This window comes from Vicia villosa, linkage group LG4 (genome assembly GCF_029867415.1).
Source record: "Vicia villosa cultivar HV-30 ecotype Madison, WI linkage group LG4, Vvil1.0, whole genome shotgun sequence".
Lineage (NCBI taxonomy): Eukaryota > Viridiplantae > Streptophyta > Magnoliopsida > Fabales > Fabaceae > Vicia > Vicia villosa.
In genome coordinates this window covers 60,055,172-60,075,112 of record NC_081183.1, presented here as the reverse complement: position 1 = coordinate 60,075,112, position 19,941 = coordinate 60,055,172, and the positions used below count along the sequence as shown (strand labels likewise).

Genomic DNA, 19,941 nt, shown 5'->3' with positions numbered 1-19,941 from the left:
TCAATCCATCCTACTATCTATCATCCCATAATAGAGGAATAATGGAAGAGTCCCCCCTTACCTGGATATGAGATTGTTCTACTCTCCCTGTTGCCGTAGCTTACGCCGCCGCTTCCAACTTTCTGCGAAAATATTTTCTAACAACATGCACAGACGCACCAAAAACCTCTGCAAGTCTGGAACATTGTGTCCAAGAACCGCGACGATCCAACGGTTGGATTGGGAGAAACGTCTGTTTTGCTAAGGTGTCTCATTGCAGAAACTTGTTGCGAAAATTGGACTTCCTCTAGCTTTTCTCTTCCGCCATGGCTCTCTTCTTCACCTCTCCTCCAAACCCTATTCCTCTTTGTGTTATGATAGCTCTTCCCTCTTCCAATTATAAATCCAACATAGTAAGGTTATTTTATTTAACCACTTAAATAACTTAATTGGGCCTAAGTGACATACCCCCTCATTACTTCACAACAACTCAAATTAAACCCAAAGTTATTTTTAAGCTCATTAATAAAATAATACTTCAACTTTATTCCACCAAATTAATTCAACTAAAATACTAAATAATTCTAAATAATAATTTAATTTCCGATTAAATTAAAATTAGAAAATATGGGGTGTTACACCTAACACCTCTAATTCTCTTATTCTAAGGGTTATCACCTCACATTCAAGGGCCCATAAACACATCAAATCACCAAATAACACACTTCATCACATAAATAAATTAAAATAATCGATAAATTAAATCGAGGTATTACAACATGCTTAGCAGTTTTATCATCAGGTTCACCCTCAGAATCACCATCAAACAAGCCTTTCTTTTTTTTTTCTTGAGGTATGTGGGACATTCTAATCTAATGTGACCAAAACCCTCACATTCATGGCATTACATGCCTCTACCTTGATTCGGCTTCTCCTATGTTCTACGTTTTCTCTAAAACTCACTATCCATGCTAATGTCAAATGACATGTTCTTGACATTTGGTCTTGACTTCTTATCCATACTCTTCAGAACCTTATTTAACTTCCTCCCAAGAAGCACAATAGCATTAAAAGTCCCTTCATTAGTATCCAAGTCAAATTGATCGTCTTCATCGACTCTCATTTTGGTGATATCTCGGTCTTCTTTTATGGTTGTTACCTGCACGTCAAATCTCTTAGGTAGAGAGACCTGAGAACTTTTCTAACTAGCTTTTCTTTTGACATCTTCTCTCCCAAGGCACTAGATGACTTAGCAATATCAAGAATATTCATGTGAAAATCATGAATATACTCATCATCCTTGACCCTGAGATTGTGAAATTTGGTGGTAAGAAGTTAAAGTCCTGACATTTTAATTTTTGATGTTCCTTCATGAGTGGCTCTGAGAATTTTCCAAGCATTTTTGCCCACAGTACAAGTGTTTATTAACCTTGATATGTTTTTGTCAACTCTATTGAATAGCGCATTCAAAGCTTTGGAGTTTCCAAGAGCAATTTCATCTTCACCTGTAGACCAATCCTCATCTAACTTCAAAGTCTCCTTCCTATCTTTGTCCTTCACAACAGGATGGTCCCAACCCTTTATGACAACTTTCCAAGTTTTCTATCCATAGATTTTAGGAATGCCACCATACGAGCCTTCCAATAGTCATAGTTGGCGCCATCTAAAACATGTGGTTAGGTAGTACTTCCTCCTTTCTTTTCCATAGTACCAGAAAATATCTTTCCTAGAGCTTACCCAAAACAGAACAGTGTGTCTGCTTTGATGCCAATTGAAATTCTCTTACTGACAATCCAGATGTCGTACCCATGTTATAGTATAAGATATCGAACTAGATGTCACGGCATCATCGAACTAACAGTTAAAATAAGAAATAATACAGGAAGTAAATAACACAGTTCAATTGTTAACCCAGTTCGGTTCAACCTCACCTGTATCTGGGGGCATCCAAGCCAGAAAGAAAATCTATTATAATAGTATTAGTTTAAAGTTCCAAACAACCCATGTAATGCAAACTTCTCACCTAATCATTACCCATGCAATTTCTAACTAGGAACTCCTAGATATGAGACCCCTCTCACTTCCCCTTAAGTACAAAACAATGATTATTACAACAAAGACAATCAAACTAGAAGACACTCTTCCAACAACACAAAATCCATTCTTGCTTAAAATCTCATGAGTAATTCACGATTACAACTCAATAAACCTAGTCTAATTCAAGCATCAAAGTGATGCATGAATGACTCACAATGAACAAACTAAACCCTAAATTATATTCTTCACACACACGACTTAGTTAAATGCATTAGGTTTAGAATTTTCCTCTAAAATCTATTTTATAATTCTTGGCAAGCATGGGCTTCGGGCTCTTCAATATTTTTGGAACAAATTCACCAACTGATTGCTGCATAATTTATGTAGAAACTTCTCATTAAAATAAGGAACAATATCACATGTTTCCTAAAAAGTCTCAACAAACCTATTTTATGAAACAAGTGTACAGCTGAAAAAACAGTTGTTCCAGAATTAATCCTTCTTGAATTGGGAAAATATGTGAGATAAAATAGCAGAGAATCACTCACTTAAATGAACCAAATCTTTCTAGAAGTAAACCTGGGCCTGCTCTAGTTTCTGATCAAGATGTCACAACATCTTGATGTGATACATGTTTTAACAAAATTGTTGTCAATCATAAAATCACAGACCAAACACCTTCATTTTATGCATCTCGTGCATTATACTTCAAAAAAGTTGTGTAGAGTCCCCTCAATAAAATGGGATGATCGAGAGAAAACACTAACAAATTTTGAACATTGCAAGAACCATCCTTTTCCAATCAAATTTACCAAAACCATATTAGCCATATGCTGTCTTACATGCTTCATTCATTATGAATATAATTCTTAGCCCATGTGAAAACAAATCTCCTTATTACATCATGCGTCAACAAACTCCTAACAAATCTCCTTATGCATCCATCCTACAAGTACACAAAACCAAATTTGCCCTTCGAGCACTTGAAAATAAATTGTCATTTTGCAAGAGATCTAGTGGAAAAAACACTTGTTAAGTCAGTTAAAATTGACTTCTTAAGTCGGTTCCGAGACTGACCTAAGAACTACCGACATAAGAAGTCAAGGTTTCTTAAGTCGGATTTTGAACTGACTTAAGAAAGTCTTATTAGGTCAGATATAAAACGCCTGACTTAATATGTCATGGCTTTAAGAAAGTTCCTATGTTATTTATTACCGACCTAAGAACTTTATTATCGACCTAAGAACTTTATTACTTAAATCGGATTTAACTAACCGACCTAACAAGTAAAGTTTTTTTTATTAATGCCCCATATATATATATATATATATATATATATATATATATATATATATATATATATATATATATATATATATATATATATATATATATATATATATATATATATATATATATATATATATATATATATATATATATCAAATCAACACAGCAGAGTAAAATAATAATATTAACATAACATCATATAAATATTTTGTTCCCTTCAAAATAAAATCATAAAAGTGAAAATATTATCATATCAAACTAAAACTTCATTGTAATCAAAATAGGTACACAACCCATGTGCACTAGCAGGTACGTTCAGTTGCACAAAAATGTAAATTCAATAGAGATAATACTAGTCTTATCTAAAAGCATAACCAAGAGTTAATACTTAGGAGAAAGAACAACTACATACTTAACAAAATACAATCAAAACAAGAAACCTTAAAGATTTACCAAAAATATCATATCTTCCGAACAACCAACATCCAACATAGAATTGCACCTAATTCATATCATTGTCCGCACTTTCTTCAATATGTTCCAATATCATATTTGCGAAACGTTCTTGAACATTTTTCACTTCATCTTTGTGAAATGGATTTGAGTCCCAAAATATCTGAGTAAATAAATGTTGACATAATATTAAAGTATTATATGAACAAAAAATAGTATTAATTAATTGATAGAACATAATAACACAATTCTATTACCTACTTGTGTCCACGAACACAAAACAGTAGCAGATATAATGTTCAACATATGAACCACGATCTAATAGCTACACTCATAACTAACTTGTTGCTTTTGACTCTGAAAGTTAATATCAAGTGTGAACATATAGTTAATAATATTATTCAAAAATTGTTATAGGATATATATATATATATATATATATATATAGAGGAGGGATCAAATTACACCCGAAGAGTTACACCACGAGTTACACTCGTTCAATAACTACATTTCGAATTAATATTTTTTAAATTCAACCGTTGGATTGAAACATAATATCATATAGATCATACCTATAAAGTTTGAGCTTAATCTATAATGCATTACTATGTCATTGAATTACATCAAAATTAACGTTATATGAAAGCTCATTTTGACGTTAATCTTTGGATATCTTGATCGTATAGTAAATCATTATAGATTAAGCTCAAACTTTATAGGTATGATCTATATGATATTATGTTTAAATCCAACGGTTGAATTTAAAAAATATTAATTCGAAATGTAGTTATTGAACGAGTGTAACTCGTGGTGTAACTCTTCGGGTGTAATTTGATCCCTCCCCATATATATATATATATATATATATATGGAATTATTCATTTAAATATAAAGTTAACAACTTATGGTGGGATAGTACCATTCTACTTTCTTCTGCTTTCTCACACGTTGTAACTTATTATAAGCACCCAAAGCTCTACAGTTTTCCTAGAATTAGAAAAATAAATCAGATACCTACATCTATTTCATAACCCATAAATATTTGATAAAGTTGCAACAAAAATGACAAACCATAAATCATAATAGTACTAGCACAATCCTATTCTATTCCTTCCAATGGGAAAAAGACAATTTTTCACAAAAACTGGGATGATCATGGTTTTGAGATGATAAACACAAACAACATAGTTGAATTAATTGAAAAATACAGTATCTACTTACATTTCAACAATGTCATAGATTTTTTTGTCTGGCTTCTTTCCCAATGAACATAGAAAGGCTACTTCAAACTTTTGAGGATTAATGATGAACAATTGCCAATGATGACTACAAGGGTAAAATACACTTTATTGTGTTAAATAAATTTCTATCAATTATAAGCGATTGACTATAACAAGAAAAAAATTATTACTTGTTGAAATAAGGAGCAAGGTAACATTCTTTCATATAATCACACATCTTCTTTTGTATGTAGGACTGAACACTACCGCGCTCATTTTGACTATGAGTTAAATGCGGATCCATAAATCCATAAACGGTATTGTTGCCCAACTCCATACCGAGGCGGTGTAGATATCTATAACATATGAAAGTTATTTACATTATAAATAAAATCAAGTAAATAATAAGTTAATAAATTTACAAATAAAATATACTTACACGAGCCACACTTGCAAAATAGTGATGCCTAATTCTTTTGTACCCATATAAAAGTCTACAATGTCTTCTCTAGGGAGCTCTATAAAGGCATTTTTCCCACCGGATTCACCATTAAACTTCAAAGTTTGATCCATGTACATTGCCTTTACCACCAGTTTTTGACATATAGGTTCCGACTTTTTCGGAGGGGGATCATATTTCTTATATCGAACATGTGAAATATGATAAAATATTAGACAACAAATTTAAAATGTCTCAATCATGTAAAAAGAGAATAATAAATGCAATTAATACCTTATTAGAAGTAAGTTGCAAAAGTCTTTTCGGCCATTGAATGAAAGTATTCGGGGCATCACCAACCGTCGTAACCTCACCCGTGGGCACAAGTACTTTAGCATTTGGATATATCACCTTGGTAATAGACACTCTCACCATATCAGTATTCAACACCTAATTATGTATATTCGGCCCCAACCTATACACATTAGCATATGCCACTACATGAGTGTTTCCGTCAATATACAATTCACACTCTTCGGGAATATCACCTTCATCATCATCATCTGGCATATAAGGCACCCCTGAACAACTACCCTTTGCGCTCGCATATTGTAGAGTGGTATTAGGAGAACAAACTGGATCATTTGGGTATTTTTGAGAGAAAGCTGGCAAAGATGATATATCCCGCATCACTTGTTCTCTAATATCTTTAGTAAGCTCAGCCTTTATGGTCTCTATTTGGTCTTTATTCATAACGGGCAGAGTATATGAACATTTACGAGAATGAGATCCAAAGAATTGTCGAATCCCCACACCTCGACCAACAACACGAACACGACCAGGGTGCTCACCACGCCCTGTAGCTTCTGTCAAAATATCTTGTCGTCCTTGTTGGACAAAGGTCCCTTCTGATACTAGAGCACCCTACAAAAATCAGAGGGGAACATATTAGTCAAAAACATATCAATACATTGGTATACTATAATATATATATCAATTCATTTGTATATCATTAGTTTCACTGGTATTTATATTCTTTCGGTCTTTATCAACATTAATAATTAATTTTCAAAATGAACAGTAACATTCAGAGTTCCATACTAAGAATATAACCTTTAATAAATTTGCTTCCATTTCTTTTTCAAAATGAAGATTAACATTCAGATTTTTCATACTAAGAATATAACCTTTAATAAATTTGCTTCCATTTCTAATTCATCATGTTTCTTGGATAAATTTAGTGATGACGTGGCAACATCACTTAGAATTAAATCTTAAATGATATGGGGTACAAGTAAACCACCATCAATAAATTTTGTCATAATCCATTTTGTCAACTATAAATTTCTTCTGTTTTGAGAATCATTCTCCAAAAGTTGAAGTAATAAATTCTATATTTATCCCTTAATTTTCTTAATCATATACACCAATTTCTATTATACATTACACATACTCAGTATTACAATTTCTTCTATTTAAAAGCTTGTGAAAAGTTCTTGAAAATTGTGATAGTTATATAGGTTAAATTCACAAGGATGAACATTTATTTGTACCTTTTGCAGGCTTAAGAATTTCGCCAGCAAAATTCAATGTAAAAAATTACAAAATTTCAATAGATTGAAGTTGTCAAACATTGAATGAGCACATATCAATGTGATAATATTTTTGAATGAATATTTAGAGGAATGACTTGCACACTCATATCTAAAGTTATCTAAACTTAATATACACATGTTGAATTGAAATGATGCATACCAAAACAAAGTAAAACTACTTACAATTTTTTCAGCAACAACCCCTGTGTCTTCTGATGTATACTCTCCTGATGGTTTTAGTCGGGCTCTCTTCCACTTCTCATGACGTTGTGGTGGAGATGGCGGTGGAACCTCTGATCCTCCAGCCGCTTCTTGTCTTTCTTTTAACTTATCTGCCATCATATTTTTCTCAAGCAAAGCATACCCCCCTTGGGACAATCTATGATGATATTTATTATAAGATTGAGCCTCCTGCCTCTTCTTTCTTTTCTCCTATTATATAACACAATAACTCATATTAGGTAGTACATAAAAATTAGTTGAATGATGAACTAAATAATAAAGTAAATTAGTTAATTGATGAACTAAATAGTAAAGCTAACTAACCAAAAAATAAGGGTCCTCTCGCGACTTAACAAAATCCTTCCACAGTTCTTCATCAATATAACGGTAATCAGCAGCAGCAGACACGCTAGTCTTAGTTCCATTATTTAAATATCTACTTGTTAAGCTTTTTTAAAGGCCTTCCCACGCTCGCCCGCATATATCATTGTTTTCTTATCAACAAGATCACTTTTAGGAATATCCCATATTTGCTATGTTACACAACAAATAGAAAATTTAGTACACATCAAAAAACTAAAGTTATGTACAATTTTGACAAACACAATTAAAATTACCTTAAGTCCTTTCCAAATTTCGTTTCTGTCTTCATCACCAACATTATCCACTCATTAAACAGAATACTAATTTTCTCTCGAGCAAGACAAGCCACGTGATACTTGAAATCTTTTGCAAGTTCCCCTATAGGATGTCCATCTGAATTGAAATCAATCAATATTCTCTCATCCCGTGCAGCCAAAAGCTGCAACTTTTTCATTCGAGTGCAACCTCTTCCCTTTTTTTGGTTGATTGAGTATTCAACCCAATTTGAGAAGGAGTTGATACATCACCCATGTGTCTGTTTAGAGAGAAAAAACATAATAATGGTTAGTAACAATTAAAGCTCAATAATATGAAATATAATAAATTATTGGATCAAAACTACTGTACATGAAACAATAAAAAAATTACTTAAAACTGCACATTTAGATCAAAAATTACCAATTCTTAACTAAGTTTGTAATGTTTGAACATTTTTCCATATTCCTTTTTGATGATCATCACGAGTGGCATACACATCGTCACCAATAGTATCTTCAACAAAAATTGCCACCCGTTGTGAGAAAGAAGGTGTCTCATAAATATCTAGTGTTGTATGCTCATTATCGTTAGGTCTGTGGTTGCTTTTACCTTTAAGAACCACTGACCACTTTTTGTTAGAAGAGTCCCTAACATAAAACACTTGTTTTGCTTGAGATGCCATAATAAAAGGTTCATCCGTATAAACTACCTTTCTAAGGTCCATCAATGTAAACCCAAATTCATCAATTTTAACACCATTTTTTTGTGTCAACCAATTTACATTTAAACATAGGCACTTTAAATGTAATGAAGTCGATATCCCAAATCTCTTCTATGACCCCATATTAAGGTATTGATGCCATAACAGGATTTTTATCTTTTGAACTAGAGAAGTGCATAGACTCGGCTACAACCATAACCCCACTGTTTTGCATAGTACTAGTGTCATCTTGGGTCTTTGTATAGAATGTAAAATTATTGATATCATAGCCAGTCCAACTTATGACATCAAATTTAGGAGCCCTTGCTAGAACTTTTAATGTTTCAGAACATGTATTGTCATCTAAAATGGTCTCTTTAAACCACTTTAAGAAAGTCTTGTTATGCTCAATCAATGCCCATTTTTCATTCATTCGAGGAAATGTTTCTTTGAAAATGTTTTTGTGAGCAGAAATGTAAGGTAGAACTTCATCACTATTATTCAATATATACATTTGAGCTCAAAGTACTTCCACTCGGCCCATGCTCTTAAGCTTTAAACCCCGAATACCTCCACATTTTCCACCACGACAAGACTAAGGAATTCCTATAGCATCCGCTTCAGACATGTAGTTAGAACAAAACTCAATAGCTTCCTCTGTGATGTATCTCTCAACAATAGATGCTTCAAGACGGTGTTGATTCTTCACATACCCTTTTAAGATCTTCATATATCTCTCAACTGGATACATCCACCTCAAATAAACAGGACCACGCAATCTAATCTCCCTCACTAGATGAACAATTAGGTGAACCATGATATCAAAAAAAGATGGAGGAAAATACATCTCCAGTTGGCAAAAGTTAACAGCAGCTTCGTTTTCCAAGTCATCTAATTTTTTAGGATCAATGACTTTGCTACAAATAGCATTGAAGAACAAGCAAAGCCTAGTTAAGACAATTCTAACCTTTTTAGGTAATATGCCCCGAATAGCAACTGGTAATAGTTGTTGCATCAATTCATGACAATCATGAGACTTCATACCAACCAATTTCAAATCTTTCATTGAGATAAGACTCTTGACATTTGAAGAGTAACCATGAGGCACTTTTATGCTACATAGACACTCAAAAAAGGTTCTTTTCTCATCTTTTGACAAAGTATGACAAGCTGGAGGTAAATATGTTCGCTTACCTGCTGACAGTGGAGCTAATTGTTGTCATATACCCATCTCAATCATATCACAACGAGCATTCGCATTATCCTTTATTTTTCCCTAAACGTTGAGAAGTGTTTCGATTACACTATCACACACATTTTTCTCCACATGCGTCACATCGATACAATGTCTAACATCTAAATTGCACCAGTAAGGTAGATCAAAGAACACCGACCTCTTCTTCCATATATTTGTATGAGTGGCTTTTTAATATCCTTTCCAAATAAAACATTGACGTCCTTCACACGTACATAAACTTCCTCTCCTGTTAATGCTTTTGGAGCAATTCCATTCTCTTGCTCTCCATTAAATGCTTTTTTCAACCTTCGATATAGGTGATTAGGTTTGAGAAATCTTCGATGCCCAAGGTACACCGTCTTCTTTCCATGTTTTAGTTGTTGAAAGCATGTCTTATCTTCACATATAGGACACGCCTTAAGTCCTTTAACACTATAACCGCACAAGTTTCCATATGCAAGAAAATCATTGATAGTGCAAAATAACATTGCACGCATCTTGAAATTCTCATTGGAATAGCCATCAAACACATCAACACCTTCCTCCCAAAGCATTCTCAAATCCTCAATCAAAGGACTTAGATAAACATCTATATCATTTCCTGGCTGCTTTGGACCCGAAATCATCATAGATAACATAATATATTTTCGTTTCATACAAATCGAAGGAGACAAATTATAGATGATTAAAAGAACAGGCCATGAACTATGATTACTACTTAAGTTTCCATATGGATTCATTCCATCTGTAGCAAGTCCAAGTCTAAGGTTTCTTGCTTCATTACCGAAATCCGGATACAAATCATCAACTTTATTCCATTGCAAAGAATCAGCTGGATGACGAAGTTGTCCATCATGTTCCCTCTCAATCGCATGCCATAAAATATTATTTGCATCGTTTCCATTAGAGAATAATCTTTTGAGCCTTGGAATTATTGGAAGATACCACAACACCTTTGCAGGAGGACGCTTTGTGTTTTCATCATTATTAAAATCACCATCTTTCACTTTGAAACGTGATTTCCCGCATGTGGGACAATCCTTCAACTCTTCATACTCATTTCGGTATAATATGCAATCATTAGGACATGCGTGTATTTTCTTGTACTCCATGCATATCAGATACAATATCTTCTTTACCTCGTAGTTACGATTTGGAAAATTGTTACCTTCAAGGAGCATTTCACATAATAACTCAAGTAGTTCTGTAAAACTTTTATCCGTCCATCCATTTCTTGCCTTCAAGTTGAACAATCTCAACACTGCATATAACCGTGTGAAGTTAGAGCATCCCGGATACAACGGCTTTTCATTGTCATTTCACAAAGTATCGTACATATGAGCATGCTAAAAAGACTCTAGTCTAATATCATTGATCATATCCTCGATCCAATTGTTGTAACACCCTTCTAAACCCCGCGACAATTAAATAAATATTTCAGAGTAACATGAAAACAAGGGTGCCACAATTCATAATTAAAACAAATATCAAATGTCATTGTCATGCGTTCACTGAGGAATTCATCATAATACATAAAAATTCATGCCAACACAGCGGAAATTAAACCATACGGATAAGTTCAACATATTTTAAAACTCTATCCCTTCAAACTCAAAACAAACAATTAGAGTTATAAAACATAAACTCAAAACATCACGTTCCCCAGTGTTACACTATATCCGAGCATGACACCTGACGCTAAACTAAAACGCACTGACTCATGAGCTAATCCTCACCAAGTCGGAAAGCCGCTACCTCAATCTGAAAATAACAACATGTAAGGATGATTCTCATCGCAATTAACAAATATTATTGCATCATAAATAATAACACGTCATAGTTATATCATTCACCCAATTGTATCATATTCAGACAATTTCAACAAACACACAACTAGCACATCATCAATTCATAACACTGAAACACATTCAATTATGTTATGAAAATCATGCATATGTAATGACTGACACTATGCATGTGGTACCAAACATCATCAATGGGAATAACTCACCGACCGATCCAACATCGTCAAGATACGGCCCTGCCGGTATAGATTCCGCACAATGAGAATCATGCTTTTCACTGATCCAACACATCATCATGGATACAGCCTCAACAAATGATTATGAATGAATGCAAACATATATGAACATACTTATACCATCGTCAAGTCCATGAGTAACATCATCCAATACTCAAATCATCATCATCATCAAAGCATGTTTACATATGTTAACGTCATTCAAATATTATCTAGTCATCATCGTCAAACAACCAATAAATCATCACATGATTATTGTCGCAGTTCAAAAAATAATCGCCACGAATTGAACAAACGGAGTCGCCACCAAATTTTATTTATTCCAATGGGAAAGGGAAAATATTGATAAAACCCAGTGGACATGCCAAAAATGGATAAGATGGTTCTCGCAACCAAATTTTGGGTTCGGGAGTCGGTTAAGCAAGGGGAAGGTATTAGCACCCCTTACCTCCATCGTACTCAATGGGACCCATTTAGTTGTTTCGCAATTGAAAGTTAGCTTAAGTCTACATTTATTCTATTGAGAGAAAGAACATGTTTTTGGTTTTTTTATTAGGGAGAAAAAAGGAAAGATTTTTTTATTATTATGCTCGCCAAGACGTTTGTGTCTTGTGCCTACGTATTCCCTCGTGTAATGGGAAAGTCAGAGCAATCGTAGTTCGGGGCTACAAAATTATATATATTTTTATTAGTTTCCTCGCCAAGACATTGCGTCTTGTGCCTACATATCTTCAATGGAAGAATCAGAGCGATTGTAGTTCAAAAGAACTACAAGTTTGTTGATTGATTTTAGGATGGATGTTTAGTGAATAGTTTGAGCATAGGTGTTCACCTAGCGCGTTATTCACCCAAGATATTCAAAAGGGTGCGATCCCAATTGTCACTTGTTATCCACATTGGTAAAAGAGGATATTAACGGACTTTTCGTAAAGGATTGAGCATAGGTATTCACCTAGCGCGTCCTCTACCCAAGGTATTCAACAGGAGCGAGTCCCGTTGTCACTTGTTGTCCTTGTTTGGATTAATGAATTTTAATTCAAAAGATTAAGGTATTCAAAAGGTGTTCACCAATTGTCACTTGTTCTCTTGATTTGATTAATGTATTTTAATTCAAAAGATAAAGGTCTTCAAGAGGTGTTCACTTCTTGTCACTCGATCTCTTAATTTGATTAAGAAAGGGGTTTTAATTTATATGTTGGATTCAAAGGACCAAAGGTATTCAAGAGGTGTTCACTTCTTGTCACTTGATCACTTTGATTTGATTTAGAAAAGCATTAATTATATTAGGGATTCAAAGGACCAAAGGTATTCAAGAGGTGTTCACTTCTTGTCACTTGATCACTTTGATATAGTTAAAAATAAGATTAACAACTTGACGTTGGATCAAGCGTTTTAGGGTTTATGAAATGGGTCTAATCGCACTTGGGCGGAAAAGATAATTTTTGAAATGAGATTCACACTTGGGTGAAATTTGGACTTGGGCAATGAAAAGACTTCGCGCTTGGGCGAAAAATGAGATAATGAATTTGAATATTTTTATTTTTTTGAAAATAATTTTGAATTTAAAATAAACATGATCTTTACTTCTTTTTTTTTGAGAATTTTTATTATGAAAACCACTTATTGAAAATTAGGCTAAAAATATTTGAAATCAAAACAAAAAGGAGGGTTTGAAGAAGTTGGGGCGATGGGCCCTGTTCATAGCAACATGAGTTGCTGGGCCGCAAGAGCTATGGCCCAATGTTATTGGCTTATACAAAAAAGGAGTAAATGAACCGGGTTAGCCCAATGAGGTCCACATTGCATACCCGGTTTGAGAAAAAATAAAACAATCGCCCCCCACACAAAAAACCCTAGACCAAACTTGTCCTCTTCCTTGATACCGTACCATACGCTCTCCTTCCTCTCTCTATTTCGATTTTAACAAAACAATAAACAACAACAATTTCGCGATTTCTCTCGCATACGATTCTGGTTCTCTCAGCTCGCGATTCTACTCGGTTCAAATACAGATAATAAGCAAACAAAATATACCCAGTCCTAAATCAATCCCTAAAACCCCTTTTCAATATTGATCTTGGTTACAAATTACAAGTCCCATTGAAAGTTAACGACGAACAAAACAACAAATCGACAAAAGGAAGAACTCAGGTATACCTCTTCTCCGATTTGCTTATGTGCTCAATCTCTTCTTCTTGTTGTTTCTGAGATTGTATTAGTTGATGCCGTGAGTTGTGTTATATTGTCTTCTGCTATGCGTTTTGGCGATGTGGTTTGGTTGGGTGAGGTCGCTGAGATTTGGTTTAGGTGCTGAGTATGGTTAAGGTTTTGTATGAAGGTGAATCAGAGGTGTGGTGAAGTGAGGTTTATGTGCGTGAACGAGGGTCTGCGTGAGAGGTTTTGTGCGTTTTTGGTTGGTGTGTGAGCTGGGTTTGCTGTTGATTCCTGTGTTTTTGTTGCGATTCTGTTAGGCTTAAGGGGGGAGGTTTATGTTATGTGGGTTTATTTTTGGGTGAGGAAGTGAATGAAGATTATCTGTGTTCAGTGGAGGTTCTGAAACAGAGTTTTGGGGTTGTTTTGCGGTGAGGGTTATGGTTTGAGGGCGTGAGTGTGACGGTTTTGAGATTCGGTTTGAGGGTGGAGGTGGTATGAGCGAATATGCAGGGCTGAAGAACATTGAGGTTGAAGGTAATTTTGTGAAGAGTTTAGCAGAGTTTTTTCCTCCTCCTTTCCAATTGTGAAAATCCCCTTTTTATAGCTAGATTGGTGTCATTTTGGGGGGAAATTAAAGGGTTTGAACACTTCTGGTGATCTGTTTTTTTTTTGCTTTTTTGATGCAGTTTTGTTATACCTGTTTCAATGTCATCCTTGGACTATTGATGCAGGTCCTTGTAAGGTAGAGGAGGATTATGGTTCTGAATTTTGTTTTTCTGATTTTTTTCAGGTATACCATATTCGTGTATCACAAATGGATGTATCATGAAACATGAATTATGATGGAGGGCCTTTGCATATACAAGAGCAAAGCAGACCAGAAATTTTTTCTTTTGTCGTTTTTATTTTTTTATATATTTTTTGTTTTTAATGATGTATAGAGTCACATAAACAAATGTAACAAAACTCACTATATTACTATCACTATTATTATAAATATATTTTTTTATGCAAATTTAAGTAAGATAAAAATACAAATATTATTTACAATGCCAATTTAATTAATAATTAGTTCAATTGTTAAACAAAATATTAATTTCAATAACAACAATCCTAACTATTAATTCAATTAACAAAAGACGCAAAATAAAATAAAAATAAAATGATGACAAATTAATTGCGAATTTCATACTAATTTGAAACGCAATGTGTGAAGTTGAAACTTATTCTAGATGTAGATGAATTGATATGCTAATGCAAATGGATTAAATGAAAAACCTTAGGGCAAAATTTGGGGTATGAGAATTATTACTTCAACATAGTATGTATTATCACATTTCATCACTTATATGCACAATACAACATTCATTAAGCAATAAATCATGATTCATTAATAATCGAAAGTTACACCTCATTTCTTCACTTAAACACATAGGTTATGATATGAGGTCTATCATACTCAAAACGACACTCAAAACAGGCCAACGGTTCAAAAGATATGTCATTTTCAAGTTTGGACAATTTTCTGCACAACAAGGTCCGCTCAGCGGACCACTAGCGACGTGAGGCAGAAGCAAACTGCCTTCAGACCTCCGCTCAGCGAACCACTAGCGACCCAACACAGAAACTAGCTAGGTCAGGTCCTCCGCTTAGCAGACCCCCCACCGCTTAGCGGACCTGTGATTTCGCATATTCTCAAGTCTGCGACAGACCCTGCGATTTCACACATTCAAGCCCCAAAATCGACTCTAAACACCAGTTACAGTCATACAATCACAAATTACATCATTATACATCATCATACATCATCATACATCATCATACATCAAAACCACACATTATTTATCCAACAATTCATGCAATTTCATCAATTATAACATCCCTAACCTAACATACAAACCAATTGACTCAAACGACATCCCTAATCAATATTATCATCTAAGAATGCGATAATAGATGCTAACCGGAGAGTCCCCCCTTACCTTAGCCAAGAGTTTTTGATTGGTCTCTCCCTCTTTCGTTCCTCTTTACGTTCTTCGTGTTCCAAACCTTCAGATCTTCTATCACGTTCCTTTCTTTCTTTCCCAATTCCTTATTATTTTATGAAAAATAATATTTTAGTTTAGTAAAGGGCTTTACTACACAACACCCCCTTGCTTACTAACTTCTCACATGGCCCAATGCTATAAACTATTCCTTTTCCAATTATTTTCATAAAACTCATAATAATTATGATTATTAATTCAATTTCCTAATTAAATTAAAATTAAAATATTACGGGTGTTACAACTCTCCCCCACTAAAAGAGTTTTCGTCCTCGAAAACATACCTCATTTTTCTAGCACACAACAAACCCTCCAACGATTGAATCGTCCTCTCGGTTTGCCCATCTGTCTGCGGATGATAAGCAGAACTCAATCTCAACTTAGTACCCAAAGCCTTCTGCAAACCTTCCCAGAACTTAGACGTAAATCTCGGATCTCTGTCAGACACGATACTCGAAGGAATACCATGTAGACTAACTATCTTCTCAATACAGAATTGAGCCAGCTTCTCCATTCTTAACAATTGAGCCAGCTTCTCCATTCTTAACAGCTTCTCATTATACAATGTGCAGACTTCGTCAACCTGTCCACAATAACCCAGATAGCTTCACAATTCTTAACAGTTCTCGGCAAACCAGAAACAAAATCCATTGATATGCTATCCCACTTCCACTCAGGAATAAACATCGGTTGCATATACCCAGATGGCTTATAATGCTCAATTTTTAACTTCTGACACGTCAAACAAGAGTACACAAACTCAACAATTTCTTTCTTCATTCTAGGCCACCAAAATAGCCTTTTCAGATCATGATACATCTTGGTAGCACCAGGATGAATACTTAATCCACTACAGTGTCCTTCTTCCTGGATACTCTTTCGAAGCGCTGCAACATCAGGAACACAAACTCGATCACCAAACCTCAATATACCATTCTCGTCGATTCTGAATTCAGCGCCTTTACATTGGTTAATTAAAGTCATCTTGTCAATCAACTTAACATCAGTTTTCTGACCTTTTCTAATCTCTTCAAGAATACCACTAGTCAGCTTTAGCATACCCAATTTAACACTATTAGGAGTATCTTCACACACGAAACTCAAGTCTCTGAATTGTTCAATCAAATCCAATTCCTTCACCATTAGCATTGACATGTGCAAGGACTTCCTACTCAACGCATCAGCAACAACGTTCGCCTTACCAGGATGGTAATTCAAACCAAAATCATAATCCTTAAGAAATTCCAACCACTTCCTCTATCTCATATTAAGCTCTTTTTGATCAAAGAGATACTTCAAACTCTTATGATCACTGAATACTTCGAATCTCGAACCATACAAATAATGTCTCCATAACTTCAAAACAAAAACCACAACCGCCAACTCCAAATCACGAGTCGGATAATTCCTTTCATGCACTTTGAGTTGTCTCGACGCATAAGCTACCACCGGCTGATTTTGCATCAATACACCACCTAAACCCATCAATGATGCGTCACAATAAACCACAAACGATTCTGTCAGATTCGGCAAAATCAAGATAGGAGCACTAGTCAACCTTCTCTTCAGCTTTTGGAATCCTTCTTCACATTTCGAATCCCAAACAAACGCTTGACCCTTTCTTGTCAACTTAGTTAACGACAATGCTGGCTTTGAATATCCTTCGATGAACTTTCTGTAGTACCCTGCAATACCAAGAAAACTACGAATCTCTGACACTGATTTTGGAGCTTCCCACTGAGATATCGCTTCTATCTTTGTAGGATCAACAACAATACCATTCTTAGAAATCACATGTCCAAGAAAACTAACTTCTTCCAACCAAAATTCACACTTCGACAATTTAGCAAAAAGTTTCTTCTCTCTTAACAGCTCTAACACAGTTCTGAGATGTTCCGCATGTTCTTCCTCATCCTTAGAATATATCAGGATATCATCTATAAACACCACTACGAATTTATCGAGATAAGGATGGAAGATCCTATTCATATACTCCATAAAAACACCAAGTGAATTATTAACTCCAAACGGCATTACCGAATACTCGTAATGTCCATACCTCGTTCTAAAGGCAGTCTTCTGAATATCGTCGTCTTTCACATTTGGTGATACCCAGACCTCAGATCAATCTTACTAAATACACACGCTCCAGTCAACTGATCCATCAAATCATCAATCCTCGACAGTGGATACCGATTCTTGATAGTAACCTTGTTCAATTGTCTGTAGTCCACACACAGCCTCATCGAACCCTCTTTCTTCTTTACTAGCAACACAGGCGCACCCCACGGAGAAACACTCGGGCGAATGAATTTCTTCTCGAGCAATTCTTCCAACTGTTTCTTTAGTTCAGCCAACTCAGACTGCGACATACGATACGGTGCCATCGACACTGGACTAGTTCCCGAAACCAAATCAATAGCAAATTCCACTTCTCTTTCTGGTGGCAATTCGTTCACATCGTCTAGAAAAACTTCGGGAAATTCACATACCACTGGTAGTTTTCTACTTACCGCTTTCTCCTTCAAGTCCATCAGTGCAATTAACATGAACACTGTTGCACCATCTCCGATAGCCTCATTCACCTGTCTAGCAGTCATGTTTAGATCTTCAGCGCTAACAGCTTCAGGAAATAACACCGTCTTTGAAAAACAGTTGATATGAACACGGTTGAACTCTAACCAGTTCATTCCCAGGATTACATCAAGTTGTTTCAATGGGAGGCACACTAAGTCCATTCCGAATTCTCTACCAAAAATATCAACCGGACAATTCAAACAAGCAGATGAAGTAGTTACTGAACCCGACGCAGGAGTGTCAATAATCATACTTTCATTAATATCAGATATTTCTAATCCCAATCTTTTAGCACAATCTAATGAAATAAATAAATGTGTTGCTCCAGTAACAATAATTGCAACTAAAGGTGTGCCATGAATAAAACAGGTACCTTTAATCAATCGATCTTCCGGAGTAGTCTCTGACCCAGACAAAGCAAAGACCTTTCCACCAGACTGATTCTTCTTTGGCTTAGGACACTGTGGGCTAATGTGACCTTCTTCACCACAGTTGTAGCAAGTCACAACCTTCTTCTTACAATCAGCTGCAACATGGCCCACTTTATCACACTTGAAACACTTCTTCTGGTCAAGCTTGCAATCATTCTTACGATGTCCAATCTCGCCACAAATGTAGCACCTGACAAAAGCACTGCAGTCTCCCCCACTAGGCTTCCTCCAATCACTAGCTTTAGGATCTCCTCTACCATATAGTTTACCTCTGTCCATAGGCTTCTTACCCTTCTTGTCAACCAACTCGCGAGAGTGAGATGACTTCAGCTTAAGGTTATCCTCTTCGAAGATTCTGCTACAGTCCACCAAATCGACAAATCTTCGAATCCTCTGATAATTGATACCTTGCTTGATCTCATCACGAAGGCCATTCTCAAACTCGATACACTTTGAGAATTCACTAGCTTCATCATTGTTGTAGTGAACGTAGTACTTCGCCAACTCAACAAACTTTGAAGCATACTCTGGTACCGTCATATTACCTTGAGTTAGCTCCAAAAATTCGATTTCTTTCCTGCCCCGAACATCTTCAGCAAAGTACCTTCTCAGGAATTCTCTCTTGAACACCGCCCAAGTAATTACAACACCATCCGCTTCAAGTTCATCTCTACTGGCCATCCACCAGTCGTTAGCTTCTTCAGACAACATATGTGTACCATACCTCACCTTCAGATCTTCAGCACAATCAATGAATTTGAAAATCCTCTCGATCTCCTTTAACCACTTCTGAGCACCTTCGGGATCATGCGTGCCCTTGAACAACGGAGGATTGTCCCTCTGAAAGTTCCCCAATTGCCAGTCAGCACCAATCCCAGCTCCATTTGCATTTCCTCCAAG

General features: G+C 35.3%; 2 protein-coding genes and 1 long non-coding RNA gene across 3 annotated transcripts; all 3 read right to left on the bottom strand.

The window, feature by feature from the left end:
* Nucleotides 1–4,693: 4,693 nt before the first annotated feature.
* LOC131599194 (uncharacterized) lies at nt 4,694–6,269 on the bottom strand. Its single transcript, XM_058871641.1, has 5 exons — nt 5,713–6,269; nt 5,419–5,618; nt 5,171–5,335; nt 4,981–5,085; nt 4,694–4,746 (listed from the first exon to the last, which is right to left on the bottom strand). The coding sequence occupies exons 1-5, from the start codon at nt 5,851–5,853 to the stop codon at nt 4,701–4,703; spliced, it is 657 nt and encodes a 218-aa protein (XP_058727624.1). The 5' UTR covers nt 5,854–6,269; the 3' UTR covers nt 4,694–4,700.
* Nucleotides 6,270–7,649: 1,380 nt separating this feature from the next.
* On the bottom strand, nt 7,650–8,556 carry LOC131599193 (uncharacterized). The gene is made up of 3 exons (XR_009282621.1): nt 8,277–8,556; nt 7,853–8,133; nt 7,650–7,768 (listed from the first exon to the last, which is right to left on the bottom strand). It is a non-coding gene; the product is annotated as an uncharacterized LOC131599193 (long non-coding RNA).
* Nucleotides 8,557–16,875: 8,319 nt separating this feature from the next.
* LOC131597263 (zinc finger protein GIS2-like) lies at nt 16,876–19,320 on the bottom strand. The gene is made up of 3 exons (XM_058869970.1): nt 19,120–19,320; nt 18,547–18,675; nt 16,876–16,920 (listed from the first exon to the last, which is right to left on the bottom strand). The coding sequence occupies exons 1-3, from the start codon at nt 19,318–19,320 to the stop codon at nt 16,876–16,878; spliced, it is 375 nt and encodes a 124-aa protein (XP_058725953.1).
* Nucleotides 19,321–19,941: the final 621 nt, after the last annotated feature.

Bases quoted from the DNA above. Each gene is read 5' to 3' on its own strand.
- LOC131599194 (XM_058871641.1), bottom strand. From the start codon at position 5,853: ATGGTGAGAGTGTCTATTACCAAGGTGATATATCCAAATGCTAAAGTA. The intron at 5,619-5,712 runs GTATTAATTGCA...GTTCGATATAAG, and splicing joins TGCAACTTACTTCTAATAAG to AAATATGATCCCCCTCCGAA. The intron at 5,086-5,170 runs GTAATAATTTTT...TTACCCTTGTAG, and splicing joins CTTGCTCCTTATTTCAACAA to TCATCATTGGCAATTGTTCA.
- LOC131597263 (XM_058869970.1), bottom strand. From the start codon at position 19,320: ATGGACAGAGGTAAACTATATGGTAGAGGAGATCCTAAAGCTAGTGAT. The intron at 18,676-19,119 runs GTTGTGACTTGC...TGTTTTTCAAAG, and splicing joins CAGCTGATTGTAAGAAGAAG to ACGGTGTTATTTCCTGAAGC. The intron at 16,921-18,546 runs GTAAGTAGAAAA...CTGATGTTGCAG, and splicing joins TGGACTTGAAGGAGAAAGCG to CGCTTCGAAAGAGTATCCAG.